The 11,743-nt window shown below is 40.3% G+C and overlaps 1 protein-coding gene across 1 annotated transcript in view; it reads left to right on the top strand.

Moving 5' to 3' along the window:
• The first annotated feature begins 263 nt into the window (after positions 1 to 263).
• The window catches only part of hnrnpl (heterogeneous nuclear ribonucleoprotein L), an 11,891-nt gene continuing 411 nt past the window's right edge, over positions 264 to 11,743 (top strand). The window contains exons 1-14 of the mRNA XM_078787638.1: positions 264 to 388; positions 824 to 942; positions 1,208 to 1,445; positions 1,602 to 1,689; positions 2,816 to 2,910; positions 3,001 to 3,073; positions 8,482 to 8,517; positions 8,717 to 8,785; positions 8,895 to 9,142; positions 9,224 to 9,345; positions 9,427 to 9,628; positions 9,704 to 9,761; positions 10,807 to 10,902; positions 10,979 to 11,743. The exon at positions 10,979 to 11,743 is cut by the window's right edge and continues 411 nt beyond it. Of these exons, the coding sequence (XP_078643764.1) occupies positions 305 to 388; positions 824 to 942; positions 1,208 to 1,445; positions 1,602 to 1,689; positions 2,816 to 2,910; positions 3,001 to 3,073; positions 8,482 to 8,517; positions 8,717 to 8,785; positions 8,895 to 9,142; positions 9,224 to 9,345; positions 9,427 to 9,628; positions 9,704 to 9,761; positions 10,807 to 10,902; positions 10,979 to 11,037 (1,587 nt within the window). The 5' untranslated portion in view covers positions 264 to 304 and the 3' untranslated portion in view covers positions 11,038 to 11,743. The remainder of the gene's footprint in view (positions 389 to 823; positions 943 to 1,207; positions 1,446 to 1,601; positions 1,690 to 2,815; positions 2,911 to 3,000; positions 3,074 to 8,481; positions 8,518 to 8,716; positions 8,786 to 8,894; positions 9,143 to 9,223; positions 9,346 to 9,426; positions 9,629 to 9,703; positions 9,762 to 10,806; positions 10,903 to 10,978) is intronic.

Below are 11,743 nucleotides of genomic sequence, written 5' to 3'. Positions count from 1 at the left end.
AAGTTCTTCCTGTCCGTTCCCTCTTTCATTCCCTTAACCCCGGAACACATCTTTCATGGCAACACATACATAAGCACAAAACACATTACAGTATATGAATTTATAAGATTAATTTAATGTTTTTTATACAACAGTCTGCCTCTCTGTGTTACAGTAAAGATAAACTCTGGTAGAGAAAGTTTAGTTTCATTGACTGGAGCATAAACTGTGTGACGACACGATGACGTTTCATTTAACACGTGAAAGTGCATTGTCCCATTGTCAGTGAATGCAACATTAATCTGGCACAAGGGCCAGTTACAAGATGGCTACCGCTGCGGGCCGATACTACGGAGAAGGTGGCAGAGCAACAAAACGACAGAAAACAGAGGACGGAGGGATGACAACGGTGAGGGGTGCCTTGTTCTCTCCGTAGTTAGTTTTTAACGAAATCAGATTCACTATTATTCGCCATTTGCACCGTAACAAAGAGCGCCTGTCTCCCTGTTAGCCGGGTAGCTAGCCTTCGAAAAGCAATATCGTGTTGACAATGCAATGTTGTGTTTTTTTACGTTTCTGCTACTTGAGCAACGTTCCTACAATGATACTACCTATTATATTATTAAACCTTTGCCTCAACATGGATAATGATGTAGAAATTGTTACTAGACTCGCGTCAACGTTTACTCATGCTACAATGCTAATATCAATTCAAATGAACTCAATGCGTCCTCGATGCTATCGAGTTCGTCGTTGCCCTGTGATAATGTGCAACATCTATTAAGTCCTCTACGTTCACAATTTAATCATATTTATAATATTCATGAGTTTATGATGCTTGCAGGAGAACTACGATGACCCTCACAAACCACTGCCCTCCCCGGTGGTGCACATCAGGGGTTTGGTCGACGGTGTTGTGGAGACCGATTTAGTGGAAGCCTTGCAAGAGTTCGGGGCCATCAGGTATTGACCTCTCGACAAAATGTATATCTTCGTTGTACACTTGGGAAACCGTCATTATGGCTACATAGCAGCCATTTTGTCAATAAATTCAAGGACAGTGCTTTGCATCAAAGGAAATATTTCCTGGTACTGGTAGTTATTACACTTAGTATTTTGAGTCCATGAGTGTCTTAGTTTCACTTAACACATATCCGATATTTTATGTCAACCAGCTGTTTGAGTAAACTACCCTTATAGGTTGTAATTTTTTCTATTTTGCCCATAGTTCTGTGGTAATGATGCCCAATAAGCGCCAAGCCCTGGTGGAGTATGAAGACATGAATGGATCCTGCAGCGCTGTTACATATGCAGCCGAGAACCAGGTTTACATTGCAGGCCATCCCGCCTTCATCAATTATTCCACAAGCCAAAAGATCTCTCGGCCAGGAGACTCGGACGACACCCGGAGTGTGAACAATGTGCTGCTGCTCACGATCATAAACCCCATCTACCCCATCACAACGGTAATGTGAACCAGGCTAATAAGACATGATGCATGTGGAGCCACCCATCATGACTTTAATTTAATGACAATTATACAGTGGGGAAGTATTCGATTTCCTACCAGCCAAGCTAAGCAGCAGCCTTCACTGTGTGCTGACCTCTATTCCTCTTTACAGGATGTGTTGTACACCGTATGTAACAACTGTGGTCCTGTACAGAGGATCGTCATCTTCAGAAAGAATGGTGTTCAGGCCATGGTTGAATATCCTTTTGTCTTGTACTTCTATTATCTCACTAACCGCTATTATCCACAATGCTTTTGTGCTGGTTCTACCATATCTTACGTATTGTGTGAAAATATGGGGTAATAACTATAAAAGCAATCTTCACTCACTAAATGTACTGCAAAAAAGGTCAGTAAGGATAATTCATAATGCCGCCTACAGAGAACATACTAACTCCTTATTTCTGAAATCACAAATACTTAAACTTGCTGATTAGTTAATCTTCAAACAGCTAAAATAATGCATAAGGCTAAAAATAACCAATTACCTAAAAATGTCATCCAATACTTCTCTACAAGAGAGGAGAAATATGATCTCAGGGAAGAACTACATTTGAAACACTTATATGCTAGGACTATGTTAAAAAGCCATAGCATTTCAGTATGTGGAATCAAACTATGGAATGGATTGAGTAAGGAACTCAAACAATGCACAACGATGAGCCAATTCAAGAAACAATAAAAGCAGTTGATGTTTGCTAAATACAAGGATGAAGAGCCTTGAACTATATATATATATATATATATATATATATATATATATATCACTATATTGACACTTACTATGGTACCCATTATGTCATTGTATGGTCATATCACCTTGTACTTCGGTACATGACAAAAAAAAAATTAAAACTATATTAGGAAAACAGGAAGTGAACAAATGTAACAATTACTGATTGTAAAAGTACCAGATGGAGGGGTAGGATTTAATAAGCTTTGCTTCTTCCTACTCCTTTTGGACATGTGGAACTGTGAACTGATTATGTGATGCACTCAATTGTAATCTGATGCATGTTCAAAAAAACCATTACCAAGAGGCAGAGTTATGATGCCATCTACTGTACAGAGATGGAATGACAAGCCACGTTATGTAGCCATTTGTGGCGGATCAAATAATCATATATTAGAAACACTGTAGTGTATAGCAACTTTGTAGCACTTCATTCAACCCCTTGCATAGTATATTTTTGAATGCACTTAATGATTCCATTTTATACTTACAAAATATGAATTGTTTCAAACTGTATGTTTGTTAAGACATAGTTATTACACGAGCTAAGCAATAAATATATCTGCAGTCTCCTTAACGTACTGCTGCCACATTTGACTCCATCCAAAGTGCCCAGAGGGCTAAAGCCTCGCTCAACGGGGCGGACATCTACTCCGGTTGCTGCACACTGAAGATAGAATATGCCAAGGTACGTGTATGGCACCTCAAAACAATATTTGTACATGATCAAATCTTACTTCATGTCGATGAATGACTTTTGTTTGACAAAAATCCACAGCCTTCTCGCCTAAATGTCTTCAAGAATGACCAGGGCACATGGGACTACACAAACCCTAACCTGAGTGGCCAAGGTACTGCACTTCCTAATTGTTCCTTCCCCTTTTCTTCTGCTTCTTTACCTCTCATGCACCGTATTGGGTGGTAGGGCTCTCAACTGCACGGATATTGCCTTTGATCACATGAATGGTTCATATTTTTTTTTTTCCACTGAGCATGTAAATCAACCTCAAGAGTTCCAAGGCAGTATTCCTGCAATGGAGTCACCGTTTTCATGCGTTTTTCTTGCCACACTGCAGTCACAAAGTAAGGACATGTGGAGCAACCTCATGGGCAGCCAGTACTTTTTAGTCTGATGCATGAGTATAGCTTAGAGCACTTCGAGTTCACTCAGTAAGTACCCTAAACAAATGCATCATTCACTCTCATAGCATGAGACAGTGACACAACCTCACATCCCTGCCTTGTCTCGTCCAGTAGATACTTACTCAAACATTTTGGAGATTTTAATTTATGGCTTAATGATACAATTCTATATCTCTACTCACCATGAAATAGATTTTGGCAGTCATGCCTTGCTATACACGGTGTACTACTTCATATTTGGTCCAAGTATTTTGCTGCTTGATATGGTGGTTGGTCCACATATGCAGTTAGATTGACAACCCATTCACGGTGTACAATGTTGTTCTTATTGCTAAAAAGTAAGGGTGTCATCAGACAACTGAGATTTGAACATCATTTTAATCAATGTACAATGAAACAAAATATGACTGGACAAACAATGCAGTTGAGTTTTGAAATGTTTATTGTAACCACAAATGGAAGATATTATTGACAACATTTGAGACCAAATTATTATTAACTGAGACTTATTTTGTCTATTTACGTCAGGGCTGTCCTTTGGTTTTTATTTTTTATTTCTGCAATGAGCCATGCGTGCAGATCTATCATGAAGCGTTACCACCTCTTTAGGCTCTAAAATCAATAGTCAAATCAAAATCACTTATAGGAAGTAAAGTAACATTAAAAGGGCACTGTTTTTATATAAGGCTCCAGGATTACATGGCAAATCCTTGTATTGTCTCATGTTTCAAATGCGGTCTTATCAGTTACTAGCTTGCAGGGTTGGCTAGAAACTCCCATGATGACGCTTTGACATAACCCTTTGCTTCCAGGTGATAAACATAATCATGACCCGAATTTAAGAAATGTTTCAAAGAATGATTAAAATTAATGTTTATTTTTATGGAAGAATCGGCCCTTTTGCAGGCTCTAACACATACAGTGGGTACAATACGTTTACACTCCCCTGTTCAAATGCCAGGTTTTTTGTGATCAAAAAAAAAAATAACCGCCAATGCTTGCCAGAAATTCCTGCAGCTCCTTCAATGTTGCTCTTTACCTCTTGGCAGTCTCCCTTACCAATTTTCAATGGACGTCCAATTCCCTCCCTTTTTAAATGGCTGTACTGTAGGTGCTATCTCTCATTTAACATGAGTTTGAATGTGATCGGCCACTTCTGAACACAGTTATGAGGGTGTGTTAATTTTACTTCCCCTCATATTTCAGTTTTATTTTCAACTGGTGAAAGGTGACATTAAAGATTGGAAAAAAGGTTGGTTCGCAAGGAATCCCAGACTTCCATCTCTTTGGCTACTTTGTCCAGTTCCTCCCGGCGGAACCTGTTCTCAGGCCAGTTTCTTCCAACGAGTCCAGGGTCTTCCCCGAGGTCTCCGACCGGTCAGGCGTTCCCTGAACACCTCATAGTGCTCCTCACAATGTGGAGGAGCAGCGGTTCTACAGAGAAAACTCAATTTCAGTCGACCATGGACTCAAACTTAGAGGTACCAGCCACTTCACACTCTGCTGCCAACCAATGCAGTGAGCGTTGAAGATCACGGGCCCGAAGAAACCAAGCAGGACCACATCATCTCCAGAAACCAGATCCCCGCAAAACACATTGGCTGTAGTAATGAGCAGAATTGGTGACAATATGGCGGAGTTCAACCCTCAGTGGAAACAAAAGTTCAGAAATTATTTATCATGCTCTCATTTTTTTTTTATATCACAAAAACCTGGCATTTGAGTGGCTGTGGGATGGCGTAAAAAGTCGTAAAGTATCACTTTGAAAACCATGGATCGGACAATATTTTAGCATAAATAATAATTTCAGTTGAAGAACTTCTGGTTTGTTCAGAACTTGAAATCTTTGTGTTTTTTTTAATCCAGTGAGTCAGTGGGAAAACAAATCAATTTACAGCAAGAATAGCTCATGCACATTCTAAAGACAAGGCATGTCACATCTTGGTATTGCTCTTATTTGATTGATGCTGCCTTATAAAGGTGAGGAGCTCCTTGTGTCCTCACTGTGAGAACCCATACAGGCTTACCTCATTTTCTAAGCAGACAGCACCACTTCTATCTACAGCAAGAGTAGAAGAGCACCAAAAAGCCATAACTCACGTAAAGCTACACTTTGGGATACATCGGACACAGTGGGACATCCAACACTGGAACACAACCTCAAGTCAATACTTCATCATAGCAAGTCCATCGTCACGTCTATCTCCACTACAAGCGACTGACATTGGGATGCAAATCATTTGTGGTCATGGACAAACACCTCCATTTTCAGGGACAGAAATACTAAAAGGCCACGCAAACACCTCCTATAACCAACACAGACCGATCTTGATACATTGCATCCACCACCACCACCGCCACCACCAGTACAGCACATCTCATCTCCAGATCCTTGAGGAGCAACCACTTTTGACACAGCACATTGAAGGTCTGGGCGGGTTGGCCGCACCTCCTAGCCCTTTGGGCCCCCTTGGGATATGTCTTCTATAACACGGCCACAAAGGAGTTCTCAGACACTCCGCTGACCAGGGGAACAGATGACACCACATACTGCGGCAGATAACAAAAAAAATAAGAGGCCCTTCTCTTGTTGAGACATTAATACTGCACGACTCCGCCACCTTCCTGCGCCGAACACATGACACTGGCGAGCTGAACATCCACGGCTGCACACAGTTGGGGGACTGCCATCACAGCACATCATCATGCAGATATACCAGGCCACTTACTGTCAAGCACCGCAAGTGACCATCCGCTATTAAAACAAAGCACCTATCGAGCGCCCATTTCTACACGAGAAGAAATAACCATGAAGACACAAGCATCAAACATTCCAACAAGCGCAGATGCAGACAGATTACAAATCATCTTCCAAAAAACATTTTTTGGACTGGTATTCTGTTTTTACCTCTTATCTTCCCACCTGTTTCCCTTCTATCTGTGCTGTACTGTTTTTTTTTTGCATTGTTTTGTTTTCGTTTTTTTTTTTTTTTGAACTGGCCCACAGTGATGCCTTTAACACCTCCTGTGTGATGCAGGTTTGGCTCAGTGTGTCTGTGGAAAGACAGCCCACTCTCAAATGATGCAATTATCCCGCTTTGTGATCAGAGCACGGTAAGCCTGGAACTGCTTATCATAGCAACTTTGGAGAAAAAAACGACAACAAAACAATTGAATTGCAGCAAGAAAAGGAGCATGGACGTGTGGATGTACTTGTCACTTCTCTGGTGGTGGGGATGCAAGGAAGGAAGGAAGGAAGGAAGGAAAGAAAGAAGAGGAAGAATGAAGAGGGAGATTGAGTTGAGGCTGGAGTCAAAGATTGGAGGGTAGCATCTTTGCTGAAGCCTGACCCCCCCCCCACCCACACACTATGTCCAATGCGTCATGTATGGTGCTGTAAGTATTACTGAATGACAAACTCATATATTGGTTAGAAGTTGAGACTTGCTGTTGACCAAAATGAAGTGCACGGTGCCTGTCCTTACATTTGCTCTGTTAAGATACTGTACTCGAAGAATAGCTAATAGCAGTAATTGCATGGGTGTTCAATAAAAAAAAAAAATCATAATTACCCAGTACTTCAATATCTAGGAGGATAAAATACAAATTTTACAATGTTTTTCAAAACACTATCAACCATGTTATCTGCTATTGGCTATATCAAGTTCCAAAATGTGTTTAAAAAAAATAAACGACTAGCTGTCCGCACTTCCGAGTTCAACTGATTAGACCTTTTTCTTATTTTAGTTTGTTTTGTATGTTTTCTCTCAATATTGCGCAACTGTTTGCCTGCATAGCAGGATTGATACAACACATTACCGTATTTTCCCGACTATAAGTCGCACTTTTTTTCATAGGTTGGCTGTTCCTGCGACTAATAAATGGAAAAAAAGACATTTGTTACATAAACACTGGACACCTTTTGTGTTCATGTTTATTTTTTGTGTAGCTGAATAACCATTGTGTTAGCATATCTTACACCTATTCAGCCTGTTCTCTATTCTTTTATTGTTATTGTTAGAACTTGCCTTCCAAGAGAACGTAACGTCTGTTTTGGTTAAGTAGTTTGTAAAATAGATTACCTGCAAAAAATGTGACTTATATTTCAGTGGGTTTTTTTTTTACCTAATTATGCATTTTTGGTCTTGTGCGACTTAAACTTCGGAGCATCTTATAGTCCAGAAAATACGGTAAATTAAGTTTGATACAGTAAATCCCTGCTAATTACATGGTTTTATTTTCAAAGACCACCCACAAATCTGAAATTGTCTTTATTATTAATTATTAGACTATTGTCCAGAATCATCCCAGTCTCTACAATATGTTTCTCACTTATTGGACACATTATAAAGTATAAAATGGATAGGCACTCATGAATGGTAATATACGATGAGCGCGGAACATTGATTGAAATCTCAATGCGTGACTGGAAAACAAGTCAGTGAAAGTGTCAAATGGGGGAAAAATTAATTGAATTAATCTTTTTTAAAAATCATGATTAATTGCCATTAGCAACTATGAAATATGCCCATTTTTGCGGTATTTAATGAACAGAAAGATGCCACACAAGTCAAAAAAATCTTTCTTACACGAGTCTCTTAACGGGAGCAGAACATTTGAATCACTTTAAATTGTGTTATGATGAGCAACGAGGGTTTGCGCTGCTCATAACACAGATTTTTTTTTTTTTTGAAAAAATGTAATGACTGAAAAAGCCTCCAAATTTGAGGGGTCGTGAATGCTAAATCACAAGTATGCCGGGATTGACTGTATCTACTGATTATACCTGTACACATCTATATATATATATTTAAGTCAAATGTATGGTGCAGCTATATTCACTCAGTGGACTCATGACGCAAATAATTCAACCGAAAATATTGTTGCATACACATTGTACGATATTGTTTCATGTCCAAGAACGTGTACTATGTTAGTGGCTGTACTGTATTTTTGTTTTGTGTTTGGGCTTCTCAACTGATGCATTACATTCCGTGACATGTTTGATATCATATTGCCCCACGCTGTAGAGAAGTTTGAATACAATGTTGCCAAATGTACTTTTCTCCTGCTGTAACTTTTGGTATTTGACATTTGTATATGTGTACCTACACAGATGCTGATGGTGAAGGCAATTGGAACAGCACACAAGGTGTGTTTTATAAAGAGATGACAGTAGAGAAGAAATCTCCATTATGTCATGAACTGGATGGCAAAGTAGTATCTTTGCTCGTTTTCATTTTTTAAGTGTCCCTTGTGCTGCATGCAAACCACTCCTTCCCCCAGCACCAAGAAACTCCACATGCATGACAGGTTTTGTGAAGAAAGCTAATTGACGTGTTTGCTTGTAGATCCAAATGCTAATCCAAACAAACGCCAGAGGCAGCCTGCTCTTCTTGGAGACCACCCACCTGATTATGGTACATGTTCCCAAAAAGAATTACTATCATGTGGTGCATCTACACGCCAAAATGGAATACATTTTTTTTTTTAAAGGCTATTGACATATTCTCCCCCCTTACAATGAAGGTGGCCCTCAGGGAGGTTATCATGGCTACAATGAAGACAGCTATGGTCCCCCTCCCCACCGCATGGGACCAGGTATGGGTGGACGTGGTCGTGGTAATCAGCGCTACGGCCCTGGATACGGGCCGCCGCCCCCCGAGTACGGTCCACACGCCGACTCGCCCGTTCTCATGGTGTATGGCCTGGAGCCCGCGAAGATCAATGCCGACAAGGTCTTCAACATCTTCTGTCTTTATGGCAACGTAGAGAGGGTGAGTGGACTCTTTTTTTTTTTTATTGGAAGGTATTATGAGTGGGCTGTGTCTCAGCGGCATATTTGTGTTTTTCTGCAGGTCAAGTTCATGAAGAGCAAGCCTGGAGCAGCGATGGTGGAGATGGGTGACTGTTACTCTGTGGACAGAGCCATCACTCATCTCAACAACAATTTCCTTTTTGGGCAAAAACTCAACGTCTGGTAAGAGCGGTGGTCTTAAAAGCTGTGGTCAGCATTCGGACACAAACCTCTTGCCTTTTTTTTTTTTTTTTTCCCCCACAGTGTGTCAAAGCAGCAGGCTATTGTTCCAGGACAGAGCTACCAGTTAGACGACAACACCAGTAGCTTCAAAGACTTCCACAGTTCCCGCAACAACCGCTTCACCTCTCCAGAGCAGGCAGCCAAGAACCGTATCCAGCACCCGAGCAACGTACTGCATTTCTTCAATGCACAGCCTGACATCTCAGAGGAGATCTTCAACCAGGTTAGGAAAGCCAACAAGGCTTCTTTTTAGAAGGTTCCTGGTGTTTTGTGTGACTGAACCACAATTTCCTTGCAGGTCTGCCAAGACTTGGGAATTAAGAACCCTTCAAGTGTGAAACTTTTCAGTGGAAAGAGTGAGTATGCTGGTTTTTGTCTTGCTATTTTTTTCATTTTATCAGATTTTGTTGGTTTTTTTAGTGGATCTTTTGTTGTGAGATTTGAAATTCATGCCGACCAAACACCTCAGTTAAGCGTTGGCTGTCGGAACGAAGGCTCTCACTTTACTCACGGTTGAAAACCAAAATATTCCCACACTGGAGCTGTTGGCTGCCTCAGAAACCATTGCTTCTGTGCATTCATGTTAGCGTATGCTCCATCAAGAAGCTAACTGCAAACACTCAGTAGTCCCGCTTACACAAAGAGGCTGAATAAGAGGGTTTAAATATCCCGATTTAAATAATCCCGAGTTTAATTATAAAATATTAGCAAGATTGAATTTGATCTTTTCCTGTTTAAATTTATCCCGGGTGCGTTCTTTCAGCGCATGCTCAGATATGACGTAACACGCAGCTCCAGATGTTCTTCAGTTTTAAAAATGGAGGCCAGCAATCGGCACTGGACTAAGCAAAGTTTGTTTTTGATTCAAACTAAATTTCAAGACTGGACGAATGAAAAACTGACAATACGGAGTTATTCCAACAAATGAAAGAAAAACTTGGGGAAGTCGGTATCACGTGATGTTGATGTTTACGTTTTACTGCGCATGCCCTATGGACTATTCCGTTGGATTTTCACGGCGCATGTAGACAAGCGATTGGAATATTCCTTTCCATGGATACCATTGTTTCCCGAAACGTCATTCGGAAAGAGAAAAACTCGTCACGTAAAAACGTGGCTACTGTTGAGTGTCTGTGGCGTAAAGACTGGCAGAGCAATGTAATATTGGTCCGTGTGGCAACACCAACCTTGTTCCTCCGATAGACTTATTGATGCACGTGTGAGGTCTTGGTGACATTTTGTAACATTTTTGGTTAGTGGTGTGCCACAAGATTTTTCCAAGTAAAAAACGTAGAACCAGTGACAAGCAGCTGAAACACATGCATGCCCCTTACATGACAATTTATCCAGCGGGGTCATAATTATTGACCTTAATTGATCATTACTTGTTTGGCACCACAGGCGAGCGGAGTTCTTCAGGCTTACTGGAGTGGGAATCCATTAATGACGCCATGGAAGCCCTGGCAATGATGAACCATCACCAGATGAAAAACCCTAGTATGTATTCCTATAAATTGCAAAATGTTTCCTATGTTACTTTGCTTCACAGTGGATGTATTTTTTTTTCCCCTAGGTGGTCCTTATCCTTACACTCTAAAGCTGTGTTTCTCAACCACCCACCATGTCAACTAGTTACACTCCATTCAAACAGTAATGTTTTTATGCCCTATTCAAATGTTCACTCACTTATTGACACAAATAGGCTTGTTGTGCTACAACCTTTTAAAACTGCCAGACCCCCCCTCAACCCAGTACAGGGGGCAGCGTGGCTGCGTTGGTGTTTCTGTGATAAGTGCTGCGCAATACTTTTATTGATATGAGAAGAACATCGGCTAAAAGCTCAACCAAACCCATTTGAGAAAAAGGATTCCTTTAAAGGTAGCAAGCGGTCTGACACAAGTTATGAATCCCGACATAAAAAAAAAACACTGTCACAAACTTATTTGAAACACCATTTGAAAGCAAATACTCTACATATCTACAACAAAGTCTCGCCTTTACTTTGATAACTTTGGATAAGTCTTTTTTTTTTCTTGCAAGCCTCCCATGCCCAGCATTGAAAATGTCATTTCTTTAGATTTATGTTTTAAGTTTTGTAAAATTCATTAACATCATATTACATTTGAACCAATCGTTCATTCATGTATTCAATGTAGGCCATGTTTTTGTTTTCAAATAAACACACAATTCACTTGGCAGAAGTTCATCTGATTTTTGGGTAGCTACAATGAGGCCTCACTTGTCATGATGAAAAATAAAAACGACTGATCATTAAATGCTAATTTAATGTTATGTAATAATGTTGTGCTGAATGAATGACTGTCAAGATGGAGGATTA

This window comes from Doryrhamphus excisus, linkage group LG21 (genome assembly GCF_037039965.1).
Source record: "Doryrhamphus excisus strain RoL-2023G ecotype Guam linkage group LG21, RoL_Dexc_Guam_v1.1, whole genome shotgun sequence".
Taxonomy (NCBI): Eukaryota; Metazoa; Chordata; class Actinopteri; order Syngnathiformes; family Syngnathidae; genus Doryrhamphus; species Doryrhamphus excisus.
This window is presented reverse-complemented; position numbering and strand designations above follow the sequence as displayed.